Source organism: Eretmochelys imbricata, chromosome 22 (assembly GCF_965152235.1).
Source record: "Eretmochelys imbricata isolate rEreImb1 chromosome 22, rEreImb1.hap1, whole genome shotgun sequence".
Taxonomy (NCBI): domain Eukaryota; kingdom Metazoa; phylum Chordata; order Testudines; family Cheloniidae; genus Eretmochelys; species Eretmochelys imbricata.
This window is the reverse complement of record NC_135593.1, coordinates 11,818,950-11,841,560: the sequence shown is the minus strand read 5'-3', so window position 1 is coordinate 11,841,560 and position 22,611 is coordinate 11,818,950. Positions and strand designations below refer to the sequence as shown.

General features: G+C 44.4%; 1 protein-coding gene across 4 annotated transcripts in view; it reads left to right on the top strand.

Annotated features, from left to right (window-relative positions):
- GRAMD1B (GRAM domain containing 1B) overlaps positions 1 to 22,611 on the top strand; it is a 143,079-nt gene that overhangs the window by 86,630 nt on the left and 33,838 nt on the right. For 2 of the 4 annotated variants that reach the window (XM_077839768.1, XM_077839767.1), the window contains exons 3-4: positions 11,086 to 11,296; positions 20,442 to 20,462. In XM_077839768.1, coding sequence (XP_077695894.1) covers positions 11,086 to 11,296; positions 20,442 to 20,462 — 232 coding nt within the window. Of the gene's footprint in view, positions 1 to 11,085; positions 11,297 to 12,992; positions 13,014 to 20,441; positions 20,463 to 22,611 lie in introns of those variants that run through there. The other 2 variants (XM_077839770.1, XM_077839769.1) reach the window with 2 other exon arrangements.

Below are 22,611 nucleotides of genomic sequence, written 5' to 3'. Positions count from 1 at the left end.
CTGGTTGCAATTTTTCTCCACGACCCGGATAGCTAGAAATATATATTTTTTTCTTTTTAATGAAAGCTGCAATTCTCCTGTAAGCACAGGGACCCCAGATTATGGGCCTTTCAGAAAAGTACCAAATATTCCGAGACTCACGATAAAACCACAAGAGCTGTCAACTCTATAGTGGGGACACAGGGAGCACAAGTTCAGTCCAAATTCATATCCCAGTTAGTTTCACTTCATCCTTATTAAGTAATAGACATTGAGTTCAGTGCCCCTGCCTGTGTGGGGACTGTTCAGTGGAGAGCTTAGAAACCAATAACCTGTCTGCTAAGCACATCTCTGAAGAAGTTTGACAGACAAATTTCCCTCCACTGTTGATGCATCACATTATGTGCGGGTGGGTGGTTTGCCTCACTCTACCACAGACATGGCTGTATTTCAGTAGTGGGGATGGGATTTTCAGTAAATAATGTGTGAAGTGCTTTGTGCTCCTTCAGGGTGAACAGTGCTTGATAAAAATATGATTTTTGTGTTGACAATATCATTAATGGAGGTTGGGTGTACAAGTCACCATCCTACTTTACACTGCTACCAGATTGTTGCTGGTGCTTTGAAAGCATCTCCCATCTCTTCTCTGCGATCTCCAGAAGTATTGCTAGCCACTGTGGGCTGGGAACAAGGGAGCAAGTAGTGCTCTGTTTCAAACACAGCAAGATGGGAATTTCCTTGAGAGATCTGACTTTTCATCCACCAGGTCTGATGTTTTGCCTCTAGCAGTGACCAATATCAGAGCATTCACAGAAAAGCAATGGCATTATTAAGAATACATTTGACTGACTATGCAATGCTGTGAGTGGGTGGAGGGCAAATTCCTTCTTGACACCTGCAAAGAAACCTTGAAGCATGAAATTTGATTAATCTTATCTTGTGCCTATGTAAATATGTTGTAGAATTTCATACAGAATGAAAACCTTTCCAATAGAAATGTTAAACCAACTTCTAGCATTCTATGGCCAGGATCTAATTCTCTGTTTAAGTCTATAGGGTTGTTTAAAAATTCTGTCAAGGGTTGTTTAAAAATTCTGTCAAAAGGATCCCACACTCTGATAGGTTTATAGAGAGATGCTCATAGAATGCTGTGTAATTTATGTACAACCCTATGGGTTTCACCCTGTTAAATTTATATGATTTCCCCCAAAGGGTAGTCTGTATAACAGCAATATATTGCTACTAGACACGGGTGACTGGGAAGCTCGGGCGATAGGTTGAAGGTATATATAGAGATTTTCATTCTTAGGTTTCCACTCTGAAGCCAAACCAGATTGGGAGTGACCAAAAGTTACCATCATCTGATGGCTGTTTGGTAGCCTGCATGAAATGAATTAGTGAGTCTCAACCCTGTTTCCACTGGACACGAGTCCATATCACAGAAAAGCCACCTTCAGGGATGGCACTATTATCTGCCTTGTTGACAGTTTCTGCAGGGAAGCTGCAGAGATAACTCTGATCTTACCACTGGAGGTGGTACCTTCAAGTCAGGGTTGAGGCACATTGGTGATGGTGTAGTTTATGCTGCTGCTCCCGGTACACTCTCTGCTTTGTGTGCAGATAGATGACTTCAATTTGAGGGTTGCCAATCTGTTAACTTTCAGCTGTACTGAAATTCTTTGCCCGTGTATACATAAAGCATTGATCCTTGCCCCATTTAAGTGTTAGACACAAGCCTGGGCTCAGTCACTGCTAAGCTGGTTATATAATAAGTATTCTTTCATCCATAGACCCCGCCCATCCAAAGCACTTTCCAAATATGTGCAAGTATATCTTCCATTCTATAGACATAGATACCAAGGCACAGAGAGGTAACTGAGGGTGACACACAGAATGAGTGCCAGAGTTGGGAATACAACTCAAGTTTCATGACTCCTCGTCCAAGGCCCTTCCCATTGGGCCATGCTGTCTCATGTATATACTGTGTGGAGCACCAGATTCCTTCACTAGCCTCTAATCACTGAGCAATATCCTCCATTTCAGTTCTGCCAAGTGAGTTCAGCTCATGGAGACTGGGGGTCAGGGAATCTCCTGCGTAAACTGTGAGTAGCAAAAATAGGTGAACTTCAGAAAGTTCAGGGGATTGGCAAAGTACATGCAGCTTGGTTTCAGATCTGAATTATCCCAAATCTCTTTGGTGTGTAAAGCTGGGCAGGAAATCTTGTGAAATCTCAAGAGATCTCTGCTCCCTCTTGGGTCAGAAATGCTGAGAGCAACCTCACTCAGAAGAATCACAGAAGTGTAGGGCTGGAAGGGACCTCGAGTTCCTCTCGTCCATCTCCCTGAGCTAAGGCTGAGCTAAGTATACTTGACAAATGTTTGTCTAACCTGTATGTGGCACTTCTCAGTTGGGTAGAATCCAGGAGGGCAGAGATGGAGTAAAAATGAAGGGCCGGGAGGGGGGGAAAGGCCAGGGAATGGAAGGGGAAGTAACGAAGTATTTTGGAGTCTCTCACAAGTTTCCGTTTGAATTTAGTTTGAATTTGAGCAGTGCTTTTCATTGCTTCATATTTCATTCCGACTGGCTCACTTCTCTATGAGTAGATGACAGAAACCTAGATAGGTGGCATGTTCTACCCATGTCAAAGTAGAAAGTGGAGGAGACAATTTATAACAAGGGTCTGCGTCTAACTTTTGAACATGGAACTAACTTTTTATTTATTCATTGACCAGATGCTTCTCTCTTTACACATTCCTAGTCCATAAAGAGGTATTGCTTTGACATTAGCCTTTCTGAATGGCCCCAACATACTATGATTTCATGTTTTCTTTATTATTGTATTTTTATTTTTTGTAGCACCAATTGTAGGCTTGATCCAATGCTTAATTTCAGGTGTGTCAATGGAACTACACAAGCACTTGAAACTCACTACCTTGCAGGATCAAGCCCAGTGTGCTCAGCACTGTACAATATTCCCAAATAACCACTGTTCCCTGCCATGAAGAGCTTACAGTCTAGCAGACAGGACAAACTGGGGGAGCCAGAGATAGGGATAGTAGCTGCAGTGTGTTTGTTCTGTAAAATTTAAACTAAGTTTTATACTTTCTTGTGCGATGTGCGGATGAAGTCAATATTAAAATATTCTCTTATTTGTGAGGATAGGATACTGTTAGTTCTCCCAAGATGAGCGGGTTGGGCTGGGTCAAGGCTTAGCTGGGAGACCTCTTAGGAACACCGGGGTGCTACAGGAAGTGGTGTTGGTTATTCAGCAGGCGGCGGTCTTCCTTTTCAGTAATGACGAGTGACCCCAATGTTGCTCGAGAGCATTGTGTGGCTGAAGTTGCCATTTTTGCAAATGAGACGTCTTGGACATTAAAAAATAATTCCTTGGCACTGTTTGCAATGTAATGATCACCATCCTGGATAAATTCTAGTTCACGTTCTTCATCTGGCAGGTTCAAATCGATTTAATATTCTTCACTTCCTCTCTTAAACAATTGGGTATTGTAACTTAAAATAATACTATGATATTTTACAGTAATAGCTCAAAATGCTGCAATATCACAGTCATAAGACGTATTGTTTTGGGCCATTGCTGCAGAATACTGTTTTAAGGGTAGTGTTGGTATGGGCTGTTAAATGGTTTCTTTTTAACCCAGAGGCAGCTTCATTTTAGTGACATGTGGTGTGATTTCAGTATATTTTAGGATAGCCAAACTCATTTTGCCTATTTCCAAGACCACTTGAACATCCTGGGTTCAAAATTAGTCAGAAAACTCAATCAAAACCAGAGGTTCTGCTTGAGTTACCCCTGGAGGACAAGAGCGGTGGTACTGAGGGTCTCTCTATTGCTCAAAGGGATGCAAGCATACCTCTAGAACCTGGATGTCACTTGTAAACATTCACAAACACTGCTGTTCAGTATATTCTCCACTTGTCCATGGATACAAACCTTTCCAGACAATCTTCCAGTAGAAGGTGTTTTTTTGTCTCATCATCTGTGCATTCTTAGTGTCATTTCATTTAATGGGCTTCAGTGGAGTTACACAAGGGTTGAATGTGACCAGTTAACTTCTCTATATGCTATGTAATGAGGATAGACTGTTTTCTTTTCCCGCCACTTGGATGCAGGGCCTAATTCTGTGCTATGTTAAACCAGGTTACAGGCAGTCACTCCATTGACTTGAGTGCAGGTGGGAGCAGAAATTCTCCCTATCTCTCTAGCCATCCCCTCATTATTAGTTTATTATTTGTTTTGTAGTAGTGCCTTGAAGCCCTGGCTATGGACCGGGACCCAATTGTGTTAGGCACTGTACAGACACAGAATGTAAAGATGTTCCCTGACCCATGTATCCCATAAAGGGACTTTGCTTGTTCTCTGGCTGGATCACTTTTGTTCTGTCACCTAATGTGATATACAGTAACTTCTCAAGACCACCTTGTTGAGGCATCTGAGGGTCTGAACGGACTCTGGTCAGCGAGATCTGTAAAGCATTATTTATTATTATATTTTTCAAAGTGGGTCAATCCATTTTGGCATTTGAAGCATGGACTCCTGGTTCTATTGCAGGCCTTGGTCACTATGGAAACAACAAAAAGCGTTCGTCATGGCTGTTCCTTGGGTCAGATTCAAAACTCTGGGAGTGAACAGGAGCAGCGGAGAGTTTTTCAGGGGCTGAGGTGGGGGGGAGGTGAGTGAGGACAGGGCTTCGCACTTGTGTAATGTGTGTGTTGTTCTTGTCCTCTTTGTGCTTGAATAGAAAGGCTGAATAAACAGACTCTTCGCACACATTATGTGCACTCCAGCAGAGCTCTTCATGTCAGGAATGGGATAGTCACTGTTGTCCAATGATCAGGTGATAACACTAGCAGCCAGAATCTCCTGAGTCCTACTCCCCACTCTGACACTGACTCAGTGTAGGGCCTTGGAGAAGTCCATCTCTCTCTCTCATTTTCCCTGTCTGTGCAGTGGTGATAATCCTAACAGAGATGCTGTGCAAACTGATTGGATTTATGTTTTGTAAAGCTCTTTGAAGATGGTAAATGTTCTGGACTAGTTTCTGCTCTCAAAAGCACCATTTGAAAACTAGGCAGATGCTGTATGTGTCTGTATTTTCGTACATATGTTTGTATCTATAAGTTGGAGTTCGGGCAAAATCTTCATTACAACCTTTAAATGAGGCTGCCTCAGTCTGGGTTTAATTACAAAACTGAAATTCTGGACAGTTCGGGCAAAAGGGTCTCCAACTTTGTGGCAAACCTGAGCTGAATTCCACATATACATGGAGGTCTTGTTTTGAGCTAATCAGGGCTGTTTTATGCTTTCCAGTGGAAACCAGGCAAGGTTAAATGTTCTTTCATAGTTTTAAGCTAAAACCAAGCAAAACTTTGATTGGATTTCTCTCTGTGTTTTGGAGTTTTGTTTGAAGCTGGAACTCAAAGTGAAACTTGTGAAGTTTGAACTCACTCAAACTGAAACTGGTGAGAAAAGTTTGCACAAACCTTACAAAGAAAGTCAATGAGTTTCATGCAGCTGTAATAGGGATGAGTGAACCAGATCAGACAGATTTAGTATCATATCTTGGGGACATGCATTTCAAGTTCCTGACCTGAGTTCTGGAGCAAACTAAACAAGAGACTTCCCTCAGAGAATCCATCCTAGATTTTATGTTGCGCCCAGTGCATGCCAGAGACGGGACTTGAGAAGTTGATGCAGTGCTATGGAACACTTATGCAGTGCAGATGCTATCAGTAGAGCTCAACGTTTGAGGTACCTCATTGTCAAGTTTCAGTACCTTGATTTAAGGAGTTCCTAGTAACCCCAGAACACAACATTTAGAACCATCCTAAACTTTCATCCAAACTTTAAGTGGACATAAACATTTCTGATAAACTGCTGCATGTTTGTACAGTGCCTAGCACAGTGAGGTGGCCTGGTTCATGACTGGGGATCTTAGGCACACTGCAGTGCTTCTACTAATTTAAAACAGTGCACCATGGCACATCCTTTGTTCAGCCTGGAGAGGTAGCATTCATGCCAAAAATACTGTGAAAAAGTCAATTCTAACTGAACCAGCTGGGATCTTGCAAAGAGCCTGATGCTTTCATGGGCTTTCTAGGTTAAAGAGGTCCAGACAATATCTCATAAGCCAGATAAATAATTAAGCCTTTGCAGGTGAGGGTGGGTGTGGGTGTTACACACATCTCCTTTTGCTCAATCCTTTGTTTTAATGACCCTATTTCTAGTATAGTCCTGATGGATTAAACCTTTGGAAGTTTCTCTATGTTGCAAGCGTATTTAGGTTTCTGAATACCTGAGCAGTGGCCAGATAGAACAGGACGTGGTAGAGAACAGAGCATTCAGAACCATGTGGCAACCCTGGACTGCAGTCATGCTTCAGAGAGGTTTCCTGAACATTGTCCATTATTAATTGTTTAGGACAGCAGTACTGCATAAAATTCCAGCAACCTATGTGTGTTTTTTGGCTGGAGGTTAGAGCAGGGTGTCAGGATTCCTGTGTTTTCTTCATGTCTGTCCAACTAGCTTGTTGTGTGATGTTGGGCATGTTCTTTAATCTGTCTCTTCCTCAGTTTTTCCTTTTGTAAAATGAAGATGCTTCAGAAAAGCATTTGGGATTTCACAGATCTGAGTGAATAATTTACAGTGAATAATTTACATAACTTCTCTTCCTTCTCACAGAATATCTGTGAACACATCTTAGTTTCCTCCAATTTATTTGTGATTTGCATGAATTTTTCACACTTTATACTCTGAATTGACTCATAGACTTTAAGGTCAGAAGGGACCATCGTGATTGTCTAGTTTGACTTCCTGCACATTGCAGGCCACAGAATCTTGCCCACCCACTCCTGCATCAGTCCAGGTCCGTCGTAAATTGCAACATGCAGAGTTGAGCTGGTGGTGCGCAAAGGCTATTCACCCAGGCTCTGCACAGAAGCTAGGCCTCATGTTCATCAGTAAGGTAGAAGTTGACAGTCTAGAATACCCGTCTCAAAAGTCTGAAAGTAGCAGTGTTGACGCTTGTAATACTGACAGGGCCTTTGGGCTGTTAGTGAAATGGACATAATCTCTAGTGTTGGTCTCACAAAAGGCAGAGTGAATACCTGGTGTGGCATCTGAGGAGTCCAGCAGGAGAGCAGGTGTTAGGTGATGATGTTAGGACTGGTGAGAAACAATTCCTCCCGCTCCAGGTTAGGTCTTGGAGTTTTGGTTTCTTGAGCAATGATTTAGAATTGATGGTTTCCAAATATTAGGTCAACATGTCTAATGGGAAACTGACTGGGGAAAAATGGAACCTCCTACTCTTAAGTACATGGTGAGCGCTCAGAAACATAAATACAGGTAGATTATAGAACGGGGATGTGGTACAGCTTTACTGTGTCAGTACACCACTGCAATGGGGAAGGGGGTGAAAGAAGAAAGAAATTCCAAGATCATATGGTGAGTGGGTCTTTGCTGTAGTGACATAAATAACCAGATGCTTTGTGGGGGCACTCCATTGTATAGACCTGGCTTGAGAAGGTCTCCAACAATACTTCGGACCAGATCAATTTTAGAACCAGAGCCGAGATTTTAAAAAGTGACGAGTGATTTTGGTCACCCAACTCCTTAAGGGGGGCCTGATTTGGAGAAATTGCTAAGCACCTGCCCCCTGAAAATTTAACCCCTTTGATGTGTCTCATGTTGAATACTCGCAGACTGAAGCCACCAACCTCTCTAGTCATTTCTGAAAATTTAGGTCCAGACTCTTCTTGGCTATAGTTATGTTTTTTTCCTCCATCATTGTTCTTTTCCACTGGTGGAAGCATGGCCCTCTGTTAACATTATTCAAAAAGCTTAGGAAGCAGATTGGGCTGGGGACGATTTACACATTGCACTGACATTGGGTTGGGGTCACATGTGAATGGAGCAAAGTTATAATCACCCTGATTCATAGGCAGGGGAGGCTGGGGCGGGGAGAGTCATGCATGACCACAGAGACAGTGAGCTACGGGAGCAGATGAGGGCTTCCAGCCTCATTTCTTTTTTTCTCTGTGGTACTTCCCACGGCAGCCACCTATACGCGTGGTTTGAAGCAAGGAATCCTGGCTGCATGGGGCCATTCTACAGTCTAGGATACTGTCACCCTCCAGGAGTTGAGATAGTCTTCAGTGCAGTTCTTCTTAGCTGAATCAGATTTTGTGGATTGCCTTTGGGGAGGATGGGTTTCTCAACAATAAAAACAAACAAAGAGGGAGAGTAAGAAAGAAAAGCAAATGGGGAAATCAGCAGCTGGTCGAGTGTTTGTCACATATCTCTCTGATTCTTAAGCACAAACTTGAGTCTCTCCACATTGGATAGAACAAAGGATGAGTCCATTCTTTAATGGGTTTTTTCTTTTCCACACTCCACATAGAATCATAGAATCATAGAATATCAGGGTTGGAAGGGACCCCTGAAGGTCATCTAGTCCAACCCCCTGCTCGAAGCAGGACCAATTCCCAGTTAAATGATCCCAGCCAGGGCTTTGTCAAGCCTGACCTTAAAAACCTCTAAGGAAGGAGATTCTACCACCTCCCTAGGTAACGCATTCCAGTGTTTCACCACCAGATGCTTTGTGGGGGCACTCCATTGTATAGACTCCTGTTTCTCTCTTGCTCCATTAATGTGTCTGTCTGTGTTCTTCTGTTCTCCTACTATTAATTTAGGCTTAAATAGAGACTGGGAGTGGCTAAGTCATTATGCAAGGTAGCCTATTTCCTCTTGTTTTTTCCCCCCCCCCTCCCCCCCCCCCCGATGTTCTGGTTTAACTTGAAGAGTGGTCAGTTTGGATGAGCTATTACCAGCAGGAGAGTGAGTTTGTGTGTGTATGGGGGTGGGTTTTTGGAGGGGGGTGAGGGAGTGAGAGAACCTGGATTTGTGCAGGAAATGGCCTAACTTGATTATCATGCACATTGTGTAAAGAGTTGTCACTTTGGATGGGCTATCACCAGCAGGAGAGTGAATTTGTGTGGGGGGGTGGAGGGTGAGAAAACCTGGATTTGTGCTGGAAATGGCCTAACCTGAAGATTACTTTAGATAAGCTATTACCAGCAGGACAGTGGGGTGGGAGGAGGTATTGTTTCATATTCTCTGTGTATATATAAAGTCTGCTGCAGTTTCCACGGTATGCATCTGATGAAGTGAGCTGTAGCTCACGAAAGCTCATGCTCAAATAAATTGGTTAGTCTCTAAGGTGCCACAAGTACTCCTTTTCTTTTTGCGAATACAGACTAACACGGCTGTTACTCTGAAACCTGTCCTCCTACATGCTCTCTGGCCAGTCATATCCCATAAGGGGCTTTACAGAGGAGCTGATTGACATTGCAGACAGTTCAAGTGGGAAAGCTGAAGTTTTAGTTTGCCCTTATGTATGTGAAAATGAAACTGTTTCACAGAGTTCCAAGGTGAAAGCCCAGAGATTTACTGTTTGCTCAGTCTTGTGCTTCTGCTAGTGAACAATAGGTGTAGAGTGCTGCCATGGCAATACACATTTCCAGATCTCCAGTGATGGTAGGATAACCTTTCCCTGTATTTATCATCTCATTATTTTTAAGATAATCCATGATTTTTGAACAACTGGGGTTGGCAATACTGTTTTACTCCCATCTCTATAATTGTGGGTCATAGTAAGGGGAATAATCTCTGTATAATGTAGCTGTCTGAATTATTCATCGGAAATACATTATCCAACAAATTTAGCCCTTTATTTCTGTCCATAAACCAACCCTGATTTCTGCAATTGTATTTATAGGTAATTTCACCGTATAATTTACATGCACAAAGTTCAGCCTATGGGTTGTTAATGAACCGTTCGCTGTTCTTTACTTATGGTATACTGTTCGTCATGTAAGTCATATAGCACTGTTTCAGCTTCCTGATTGGATAACTTGAGCTTTTTAAAAAGAAGAATAATTACCAGTAAAGAATGAATAATGAACAGCAAATGTCCTTGTTGTTAAACAAGTACCCCTGTTTGCCTGTGCATACTGATATTCATAGAAAGAAAAGATATCCCCCAGATGTCTGTATGAAGAAAATCACACTATGCTGGATAATTTTTATTGGGCAAAAAATTCCAAATGTTTGTGAAATGGAAATAATAAGAGGCATGAATGGGATCAAACTCAGAATTCAAATGGATATTTGTGTATGGTGGTTTTGCAGTGTTCGACCAGATCTGTTGTGTAAGAATGGTCAGAATATACCCAAAGTTAGGTCTGGTCTCCACTTAAAGCTTTTGCCGGCTTAGCTATTTCAGTGAAGGGGTGTGATTTATTTATTTATTTTTACTGATGTTGCTGTGCTGGCAAAAGTCCCAGTGTAGATGCAGTTATGCCAGCAAAAAAGTCCTTTTGCTAGTTTGCTTGGGGAACTGGTATAAGCGGTGTCTAAACTAGGGAGGTTTGTTAGGAGAGTTAAATCAGCAAGCCCTTTCTAGTGTAGGCAATAATTTAGGGACCTGATGCCATATTTAGGCACCTAAATAGCTGGTCTGTTTTGAAGAGAAGCTGTGTACCTGCCACTTCTAGTAACCTCACTGAGAACTGTGAGTGCTCCAGCATCTTTTGAAAATCAGACCGTTTGCTTAGGAGCCTAAGTGCTTGTCTATAAGGAAAGTTTTGTGTTATATCAGTATAGGTGTACAGCTGTAGTTATACTGGTATGAACCCTCAGGGTAGATACTTTCATTCTGGAATTAGGGTGGCTTTTTCAGTTTAGCTTAAAACCCTTCCCGAATGACATAAGCTAAACCAAACAAAAAAGGCCCTCTTATACTAGAATAAGTGTGTCCACACAGGACGTTACAGCTATAACTGTATTAGTTTATAGTCACACTTTAGCTTATAATGGTATGTTTCCTATGTAGACAAGTCCTAAAGTTGGCTTTAGGTGTCTAGATTCAGGAAGCCAAGTGTGGAAAGTTTGGCCAGAGCGCATACAGAGGAGCCGCATGGCACTACCTCCCCTTGTCCCAACCTAAATGTGCTGTGGATAAAATAGCTGTTCTTTGCTTCAGCTCCTCTTGGCATATGGTTATTGACTGTGTTCTTTCTCCACCCAGCACTGCCAGTAACTCGAACCGCAGCACGCCTGCCTGCTCCCCCATCCTGCGCAAACGTTCCCGGTCCCCGACCCCACAGGACTCCCAAGGAGACGCCATGGTGGAGAAAGGCTCAGACCACTCGTCAGACAAATCTCCTTCCACTCCGGAGCAGTGTGTGCAGCGCAGCTATTCCGCTCAGTCAGGCCGCAGTGGGGCCAAGAACTCCAAGGTGAGGAGTGCGACCCGAGGATCACCCCTCCCACCCCCCATATACACTCGAGTGTTGTACTTACTCTTTGTTCTGTGCCTTTCTTCTCTGCATATCTCTCCTTCCCTCATTGTTACCCGAGAACCTTCGCTGAGGTGCCCATTGGCTATAGGGGCACTTGACTGGTTGGGACAGAGCTGAGCATGTGCTAAATACACCCTTGTCTCCCCTCCACTAAGCTCAGACCACGAGATACCAGTTGCTCTAGCAAGTGTGCCCACACTGCAGCTCTGTAATGGCTTCTGTGGGCTGAAGCTTTGGAACCCATGTCCCCTTTCCCTGGGAACCTGCACGGTTCTTGGCGGGACCTCGAAAGCCAGCTGTAATGAACCTCCCTTTTCAGCTGTTCACCACGAGTTTCTGTGGCACAAACTGAGGAGGAGGGCTCCAGAAGGGGCTCTGAAAAGCTTCTGGTTTGCTGAGGGTGAAGTACACGCTGCACAGAGAGCTGGCACAGGTCCTAGGCACCACTTCAGTCCCATTTAAGACCATAAATGGATTCAGGGGCGCTCGTCCACCCAGAACCCCAGGCTTCCTTGGCTGCAGGATTACCCACAACCAGTGTATCCCATCCAAACTGGGAGCAGGGTGGATTTTGCTTATTGTTACCAGGGCCCCCCAGCGACCGCTTTGCATCTTCTTGATGGCTGTATTGCACTGACTGGCTCCTTTTCCTAAGGAAAAGGACATGGCAGGAAGGAAGGAAAGAAGAAGCTGACATAGATGGCCTCTCCATAGCTACCCCCCCCCCGCCCACGGTGTGTCCTGACACCGTCAAGCCGAAGGAGCTGTGTAAAAAGCCCTTTGCTTCCCCTCAAAGTGCAGGTACCCGCAGTCCAGAAGGTGGCTGGCTTTATCATTTTCACGACCTTACTGGAGCCAACTGCAGTGTGAGCCTCACTGTATGGACAGAGTGACAGGGAAAATTGTTCGGCGGGGGCATGCAAGGAGATTTGGGATGGGCCTGTCCAACCTGCTGATTTTGTTAAAGGTGGTCAGTGTTGCCTTATGACATACAGATTCCCAGGCATGTGTGAACAGAACAGGAGCTTTGATGCCAGCCCTAGGGTTTGTCAAAAGAAAGCTCACTGCTCAGAAGTGTATGTGGCTTTTCAAAATTCATGAGGTGAAACATTTTGCCTTGAATGCCATCAGAACATCACCAGCGACTGCACATCCGTACCGTTCTGGCTTGTATGAAATGAGCTGGTGGATTCTCAGCCCGGTTCATCATTGGTTAATTGTCTGTGTCACACAGAATACCTCCCTCTCCCTGCAAACCGTTATCCTTGCCACTTTCATTGTCAGTCCCAGCAGAGAAGCCCCAAATTCACTAGTCCGTGAAGACTGAACTCCTTTTTTGCCCAAGAGGAGGTCCCATCAGATGAAGTGTGTCCCATTTGTAAGGGGCAGTGAAGGGGAAGCTTGCATCACCACTGCGTGTGCTGTGCTAGAGGACTTTGGTCTCCTGATCTGCCAGCCCACTTGCTACAACAGCATTATATTTATTTAAGGCCCATTTGAACCAGGAAAAGGAAGGAGATAATGTTTCCTGTTGTGTTTCTGGGTTTTCCTCCTATTGTTTTGTGAATCGTGTTTTGTTTTGTTTGTTTTAATTTCTCTCTCTTCCCTCCTGCATGCTCTCTTTCTGATTTAGTCACACAAGCGCCTCTCTAAAGTAAGCTTTCTCTCTTCTCCCCCATTCTCCACCATAGAATTGTCTTAACACTCAGAAATCCTCCCCGAGGTACTGGGAAACGCTCCCCGGAATGGGACATTCTCCCAGTGCTTCTGCGGGAGTGTTAGCGGCCACTCACCCCAACACCTGTAGCTGTGAGGCTGGGTTCGCTTGAAGTCACTGGGATTTCATTAATATTCATTCACGTGGCATGAGAACTGGCCCATTCATTACACTCCTTTATTTTACTTCTGTTTGATCCTGTAGTTTATTTATTTTGCTATTTGCTTTTCTTTAACCTTATATTGACTTGTTTTCAGTTTGCAGAGTGAGACGTCCAGGCTGTGATGCGTAATATAGCTCCATAGCACCATCTTTCTCCTCTTCCCACTTCATAACTTTTTAGACGTTTGAGACCTGCTGGTTGGTCTCTGTTATTTCTCCACTACTTTTATGACTGGGCACTTGCCATTTCTGAGGTGGGGGATTCATGACAATTGATCACAGTGAGGCTGGACTCAAGAGTGTTTTTCTGTGTGAAATGAATATTAAAGATCAGTGACCTCGAAAGAATACAGCTGTACCCCTTAGAATAGACCTGCTTCCTAAGGAACCCTGAGAATTCATGGGCTCACTCTGAAAGGTATGAATGGAAAATGTCTCTCATCAGGGTAAGAAACCAACTCCCAGAGGGGAAGGATATTTGGGTTTGAATTTTTGCAAATCTGAGCAACAACTAAATTGCCTGGAGATCATAAAAAAATAAAACAGGTGATGGGATGATTAGGGGATAAAGCACGAAAGTGAAACAGATTGAATGTCTTTCTGTCCCAAAATTCTGGTCTTTCCCCAGGGGAGACCTCGGCTTCAAATGCTGGGCTAGTTCCCAGTGGACATTGAAACCGATGGTCCTATCTTAGTCCCCCATTGGTTCACATCAGAAAATTTGGCTCAGCCTTGCATTATTGTTGGTCTAGGCTCAGGAGATGTTGCCTGTGTAACATGATGCTGCAAATCAGGATTGAGGTGGATTGAAAAGAATCCTGTGGGGAACCCCAGACAGAATAGCAGAGAGCTCTGCTGGGTCTGCAAAGGGAGGAGCGTTAGCAGAGCTGTCGGAGTGGGATAGGTGGTGCTGGGATATGTCTGAAAGGGGAGCATTGGCCACCACTGGAATGGCAGGTCAGGGTGGAGGTGCATTGGGAGAGTACTGTGTAAGTTCTCCACTGGAATGGCAGGTGGAACTCCTGATAGACAGGTCTGGTTGGAGGTGCATTGGCATAGATGTATGTGCAAAACACTCACCAAGGTGTCAGCTTAATCCACTTCCTGTCTGACTCTGGCTTTCATGAGAACAAAATATTCTAAACGATATTAGAGAGAACAACAGTGCAATAAACCTGAGATGAGTTCTGAAATGTGGATGGTGAATAGGTGGTACAAAGGAGTTCTGAGCACATTCCCCAGTGGACAGACAGGCATGTCCCAGTACCTCATGCAGTTTGTGTCCATCTCTGCCTTTACAAGCTAGCTGTGCTGAGGTGGAGCCGGTGGAGTTGATTACGAAGCGTGAAACCCCTTCTGACCTCAGGAGAGTTTGGTTGTGGATCAGGGTTAATGGGGAGAGGAAGCCCAGGGCTAATGAAAGTAGTGGACTGAATTCCTCTCTCAGCTCAGATGAGGATGTGTCTGTCCAGGGCTGGGATCGTGAAAGACAGCAATGTATGGGAACACAGAGACATGCAGGATGAAGAAATTCATATTTCATCTCTCAACCTCTTATTGTTTTATTTCAGCTTTTTCTTTTGCAAGCAGAAAAATATGCCACTTTCCTATGCAAAGCAGATCAGATTGGTAAGGGTGGGGAACCGGCTTGAGCCCATGAATTTGACTCTGTGTTTATACAGTTGCTAACTGTTGTACAGTACTGGAGAAATGTTTCGGTTTCCTGTTAGTTGTCATGACACAGTTCCGCCATCAGAGGGAGCCACTTCACTTGTCATTTTGAAACATTTGAATAAGCCTGTAATAATGCTTTTCAGGAAGTTTCTTTTCTGCCCCATCCACTGCTAACAGGTGAAACTCAGACAGTCCACCAGTACAGCAAGCAAACACTTTGCTCCACCTCAGCCTTAGATTGCCAGCCAGCCAGTATATTCACTACACATGGGATAGAAGCTATTGCTTTGCTGTTAAAGCATAAACAGGTTTTTTAAAAATTTTTTTTCCTCTTCCCTATAAAAAGGGGTGACCCCACTCAGAGTCCATTAATCCCACTCACCCCCTAGTGCTGAGTCTGAATGGTAAGGGTAAAATAGATCTATATTGTCAATATAGTTTGTACAGTGCCTTGCACCATGGGGTCCTGGTCCATGACGACAGCTCCTAGGTGTTACAGTAATACAAAAAAATATTATTTATTTATTAGGTTTTATAGGAAGGAAGAGCTTTACAATGTATCCTGAAGGTCATTAGGTTCGAGCTATCGTGGACCTGGGTGGCGTGGTGGAGCCGATTCCATAACTTTCCATGTACGACATAGCCTTTTGAGCCCTCTGGAGAACCACTGGTTAAAACAAACAGGTGCTTGAGATACAGCGTATGTCTGCACTGGGAGATGGGGGTGTGATTCCCTGCTTATGGAGATGCTCACGCTAGCTCTCATCGAGCTAGTGCATTCAAAACAGAGTATAGCTGTGGGACAGCAAAAGCTGAGGGGTGGGCTAGCTGACCTGAGGATGTGTCTAGGGTTTTCGGCAGGCACGTAGTCGGGGCAGCTAGCCCCCTCTCCTCGCATGAACCATACTGCTCATGCTGTTGTAGCTACATTCTGTGTTTAGTGTCTGTCTCCAATGAGTATGTCTTCTGAGCTGGGAATCTCACATACCCTTAGTCTCTGAAGCTTCAGCCTGGTAATGGAAATTCAGTAGTTGGTAACTGGGTAGTGTTAAAAGGGAAAGGTACCTAGTGATTAGACTGGGAGTCAAATCTTCAGGGTTTTAGTCCCAGCTCTGCCACTAACTCATTTTGTAACCTTAGGCAGGTCATTTCATCTCTCCGTGCCTCAGTTTCTCCAGTTGTAAAATGTGGATCATGGTGCTTCCATGCCTCCTGGAAGGTGTTGTGGAGCTGAATTATTTACAAAATATGAAGTGCTTTGGAGTCCTCTGGCAGCAGCACTATAGAAGAGCAAAGTATGATCCTGCTCCCATTAAAATCAATGGCAAGACCTCCATTGACTCCATGGGGAGTAGGACCACCCCTGTTGTACTAGCCAACAATCTGAAATTCATACAGAAAATGAATGATCTGTTGCCTCCTACCCAGAGTATTCCCTTTAATCTCCCTAAGCAGAGCTGCCATTACACACGGTATGGTCGCTAATCCGAGCAAGCGCTTGGAGAGATGTAGCAGGATATAAAGAAAAGACTTGTTAAAGAGCCCTGTCCCCTCCCTCATCAAGGTGCCATGAGAAGTGTTATCTGGGTACTGAAGATGAGTAACTGTGTGCTGTGATACCCCGGCATCTGCCCCTCTGTGCCTATGTAGCGCTGTGTCATGTGGGTCAGTGGAAGCTCTCCTCAGTCGTGTGTGTGATTATTTCCACCGTTTATGATAGATATTATTTATTTCCTTTTCTCCTTTCAGTTCTAATTGTGACAATTTCTTTTTCCAGTATGACAGACTTAACCTGATCAAAGTAAGAACTTGTTTCTTTCTTTTTTAAACCACCTGCTGATTCTTCTGGACTCTTTCCTTGATCCCGACTCCTTCCCACCTTGTAAAGAAATCAGTGCACAACCCGCTTTGGAGATGAAGCCAGGAGCCAGTTTTAAGCTTAGGCTCCTGAGGCTGTGAGCAGGAATCTTCATCTTATATAAATATCCTGGGTTATTTCAAATTGTGAGAATGCATCCACTGAATGCATCTGATGAAGTGAGCTGTAGCTCACGAAAGCTTATGCTCAAATAAATGTGTTAGTCTCTAAGGTGCCACAAGTCCTCCTTTTCTTTTTGTGGATACAGACTAACATTGCTGCTACTCTGAAACCTGTCAAATTGTGAGGTTTCTCTGACGCTTGTTATTCTGGTGCACAGGAGGAGAAGTCTGTTGACGTCCCCGAAGCCACAATAGTCTTCCTCCTTCAGCTTCCTGTAACATGTGCTTCCACCATACATACCACCTATTCTCTCTCTCTCTCTCCTGGGCTCCTACACCCCATAATCCATTTCCCTTCAGTTTGTGCTCTCTCTAATCTCTCTCCCCTCTTGGAGTTCTTCCATAGGAGCTCTGAGAGCAGACTAATGGCAGGATACTGGAGGCTCAGGAAGAAGTTTAGGGAAACCTGATGTAGGTTCAGGTCACTTCTGCAAGATCTTATTGCTGCTTCTAAAGTTCCCGCTTACCCTAAAAATATTCCCATGCATCAAACCAAACCTTGGCAGAAGTAAAACAGAGTCCCTAGAAAATGAACCCCTAATATAGGAATAAACATAATAGGATGAATTTACAATCTGAAAAAGGTTAAAGGAAATATAATAGGCAGTGGATCTGTTGAATAAATGCAGAAACAAGAGCATGTGCCCAACTACTGAGTTTCCTGTAGAAACTATAACATGGGTTATAATTATGCAGGAGAAAGCCAGAGAGGATTCAGGTCTGGAGGGAAATTCACCTAGAGAAAAAATGACACCACCTTAATCCAGAGCTCTCTATACAACTAAGCCTGCTACAATTGCTGCAGCAGAGGGGAGTGAAATCTCTGTTACAGTGCTCTTAGTCTACGGCACATGCAAGCTCATTTCAGCAGCCTCAGTGGAAGCAAAGTCCACATTTTCCTGTTACTTTTGGTTTGATTGTGTGTGTGGGGGGGGTTACTTTTCAGGCACTCCTGTCCTTTGCGGTACCCAGAGGGTTGTAAGGTAGGGTAAAGAAATCTGCATGAGAACCTCTCCATCTCAGGTACCCAGATGCCATGATGATGAGTTATGGATGGATGGGTGGATAGACAAACTCTATCATTAGCGAGAATTGAGCCACACGATGCCCTGGTCTCTGTGCCTTTTGTGGACAAGAGTGGTTTCTTCTTGTTTCTCCTTGCTCCTTTGGATGAGGACTCCCTTCGGGAGAAAAAGCAGCGGGTAAGACCAGCCTTGGAAAGGGGATGGGTCAGAAGGATGTAGCCAGTAAGAATTATCCCCCTCCACAAGCTGTTGGTTGTTTCTGTGTCTTGAAGACCTGTCCACACTGTGATTCACTTTTCCTTGCCCAGATTTGTGGGACAGCCCAGAAATGGACGCTTTATGTTTTTCAGTAACTCTGCTCCATGGGGGTGAGGGCCACAGATTGCATATTCTTATGGTGTTTTTGCTGTGGATCAAAAATATCCAAGGATGCACATGGCCTTTGAGTAGGGTTGGCTCCATGAATGAAGTCTGAGTGCTTGTGAAGTTCTGCACCTGTGCAGCAAGGTGGAGGGGTGGGGGAAGGAGTGGGAGTTGAGCAGTTTTCTGGGGTGGGTTGTGAGTCTTCTGCTATCCCTGTCTCTGGTTTTCCACTGGAACAACCTGGATCCCCCTGGACACCTTTTTCAACTCACTCAGGAGCTGATGCAAAGGATTCTGGGAAGCCTTACTCAAAAGCTGATCTTCTGATTTCAAAATTTAGGAGTATTCAGGCCTGATCATTTCATTCAGGTCTCATTGCCAGTTCCAGGTTAAGAGTTATGTACACAACACCCTGCCTATAAAACGAGCGTATATTGTAGAATGTGAAATTAATACGATGTTCATTTGATGCATGCCTGTTCTTGCCTGGCCTGGGGCAGATATGGACAGATGACATTTAGTGGTACTTGGTCTGAGCAATGTGAACTCAAAATGGCCCTGAAATCCATATGGTGTGGATAGCATAGCAGCATTTCTAAGCTAAGTGGAGGTAGCAAAATCCTGTTCCCAATACCTAGACATAGGCCAAGTATTTGTTGCAAAAAGATTTTTAAAAATAGCTTGTCGTCACATGAGTAGAAATGTAGCATTTTTGCAAACAACGTGAAGTGATCAGGGTGTGTGGAGGTGTAGAGAGGCAGCGTGGTCTAGTCAACAGTGCCCAGTGCTGGAAGCCAGCACCCCCCCCCACCACCACCAAGTTCTGTGGTACTGTCTGGCCTTAGTAATACTTTACATTTACAAACAGGCTCAACCCTGTAAATCCTTAGCCCCAGCACAGTCAGCAGGACTGCTCATTTGAGTGAGATCTACTTGCATGAAGGAGAGTTTGCGGATTGAGTCCACGGTAGCATTATGCTTCCCAGTGTCCTGGAGGTAGATAATAAATATAATTGCCTGCTGTTACAGGTGGGAACACTGGAGCCTGGAGAAGTGAAGTGACTTGCCCACGGTCAGGGAGCAAGTCTGGCTCAAAGAGAGGTTTACAATAGAGTCCAGGGCTCTGAATCCAAGCTCCTTTCGTAGTCCCCGAGACCAGACTGCCCCCTATGTCTCATTTCCACATCTATAAAATGGGGATAATCATACTTCCAGGCATGTCTCAAGAGTAGGGCAAGTGCCACCTAAGCAATAGCAGTATTACTAGGGGCACCATGCCGGAATGCAGAGCATATTTCTCTCCCTCCCCTTGCAATCCAACAGCTCTCACCTTCCGCTGAAAAATGGCGAGCGTGACTTTTCCAGCTGAACTGGCTTTTCCACGCGTTCAAATGTGACAAACGGCCCAGCCTCCCAAAACAGTGCAAAATGTCTCAATGACAGGGTGCAAAATCACAGGCAAAGGGGCAGAGAAACTCTTCATACTCAGTTTCATGGAAAAAAGTGCCATCAGTTTTCCCCAGCACTACTGAGCACTTCTATTACTGTAGTGTTCTCTCTCTCACTCTCCTTGTTTCACATGCTGCTTTCCACATCCAAATCTTTTGAAGGGTCTGTCTGATGCCTTTTGCGACTGACTGAAGTGAAATCAAGTTCCTAGCTCACCCTGGTAGTTCTTCAAGTGTTTATTTGGAAGGGGTCTCAGAACATGCTGGCATTTTTATCAGCTAGCCAGCAGGCCTGTGGGAAAATGGAGCTTGTAATAGAAATGATTGGTGATCATTAGCTCTAATGTTGCTAATGGGTGCTGCTGTTCTGCAGAAATGATTACAAAGTGTGCGTGAGAGAGTGAGTGAGTGAGAGAGAGCATGAATTGCCTCCTGCTGTAATCTCATACTTCTGGGTTTGTTCTTTAAGTCAGATAACTGGGAATAAACATGTTAGACTCTGCTCTGAAACCCACCAAAGTCTTTTGTCTTTATTCCCACTTTCTGTTGAGTAGTTATACTGTACATACCAGATGGGTTCTAGTCTCTCTGTCTCTCTCTCATACTAAGATCTTTGCAATAACTAATACTTCTCTTTTATTTTGTCCTTACAGAAAAGCCAGAGTTGGTATAATGTAAGTACTCCAGTTTCTCTTGTCCCTTGGTACATGTGGGGGTGGTGGGGAAGGCGGGCTGGGTTAAAAGGGGCTTTGCAATGGCACTGGGGCATGTTGATCATTTCAGAAAAGGCGGGGTGGGGAATGGTTCAGAGCTGGCAAGAGGGGATTGGCTTCTTAAGGGAGGGATATCAGAGAGAGGAGCCTCCAAGAATGGGAGCAGATGATGTGGTCTCTCAGTCACTGGCTTCCTGCTGCACATACATAGTCAGGATCTCCGGATCCTGTCTCTCATTGGATCTCCTTGGAATAGAATAGAGTTTGGCTTTATATAGCACCAAACAGAGCTACAAATATATGAAAATGTTCACGCCTTTTGGAGTGGGTGTGAGGGCGGGAGGGGAATCACCTGCCCACAGAGCTTGCAGGAACATAAACCGTCTTTCATTTCTGCCTTGATCTGATTTTTTTTTTCCCCCTTTGAGATCATGAGTGGCAGCGTTCGGATGCACAACGCTGTCAGTTTTCAGGTTTTCCACAAGCAAATAGCGGCAGCTTGGTTTTCACAGATGGACGCCATCCTCCCCCATGGTCTGATAGTAGATACCAGCCGCACAGTGGCTATGCAGATGAGGTGTTAAATTAGCATCTTTCATTTAAAACCACATCGGAAGAACAGTGGCTGTCCAGCAATTACTACACATACGACTTTTCCTGAAATTGGGCCTAGGTGGAAAGTGAGAGCATTTTTTTGTGACTATTGGGAGGGAAAAGTGCACCGTTTTAGAAGGGCCTGGCATATTCCAGGGACTGATCATGGGGAATGGAGCCTTTCCCTTCTAGGTCACTATCCCAGGTCAGTACCACTGAAAGCTGTGACTTACGTGGCAGATGCTCAGCTGCCCTAGTTTGGTGAGTCTCCTGGAACAGGTGGCTGCCCCATCAGAAAGAAGTCCTCAGTAATTGTCACTAAAGTGGGGCTCTGTTGGAAGCTCAGCAGAGAGGCCAAGGACTGAATAAAGCATGGAGATTGAACTCCCCTCAGACCCCTCTGCACATCTCTGCACATCATGGGGAAAGCACATGGCTGGGATGCTTTGTTTACTATAACTTTTCTTTGGATAAAGAGACTTCAGAGCCAGATTTTCAAAGGAGCTCAGCTCCCCTTTAGACACCTAAGTGGAGTGCTCAGCAACCAGCTACTCCCATAACAGACAGCAGCAGCTATTGGGAGCTGAGCACTTTTAAAAATCTGGCCCAGGAACTCTAGAGTTGGGTCTATGGCCCTTTTTACGGGCAGCACATTTGCTAAAAGTACATAGTTTCAGGAGTGTTCAAAGCAGTTTTTGGCAGGAGTGAATCACTGGGCAGGAGATCCCAGTGATATGTCTTAGAGCGTTACTAACAGAAGTCAGTGTAACACTCAATATCTTATATCTCAGTCCATCTAACTGAGTTTGCTGTGTCCCTGGTCTTAGCTAGGAAGACAGTGGCAGTGCAGAACCACCGTTGCATCATCAGCTTTTCTGGGGAAGGGCAGTTTCTACTGGTTCTCCACAGTCCAGACTCTCAAAAGTTGTGGCTCTTCATTGAGACTGACCTTGGGTTTTTCTAGGGTATGGGGTATGGCCTAGATTTTTAAAAGCATTTAGGCAACTAAAATCAATGGGAGTTAGTACCTAAATACCTCTAAATATCTGGACATATGCCCTCTATTCAGCAGTCAATACCTGTTCAGTAAAGCACTTAAAACATGTGCTTAACTTGGGACACATGCTTAAAGTTAAGCACATGCTTAAGTGGTTTTTTGAAGAAGGATGGATTTAACATGTGGAGTCTATGCTTTGTTGAACTGGACCCATAAGCTCCTTCATTAAGAGTTCCCCAGTCATAACTGATGTAGACTACATGCTAACCTAGCAGTGATTAGTCCAGGCTTATTTGGCTTCATGCTTCCCAAGGTTCAGGCTCTCCTGGCTACAGAATTCCCAACAGGTATCAGAGAACTATGACCAACTTCTGTATAGGCTCTTGGCAAGGCAGAGTAAAGTTTAAAAAACAAACAAACAAAAAACAAACCTGTGAGTAAAGCCAAAAATATCTAGAGGTGAGTGAGCATACTAGGATTTCTCGTTTCTCCTTCCCTCTCCCCTCCCAGGGTATCTCA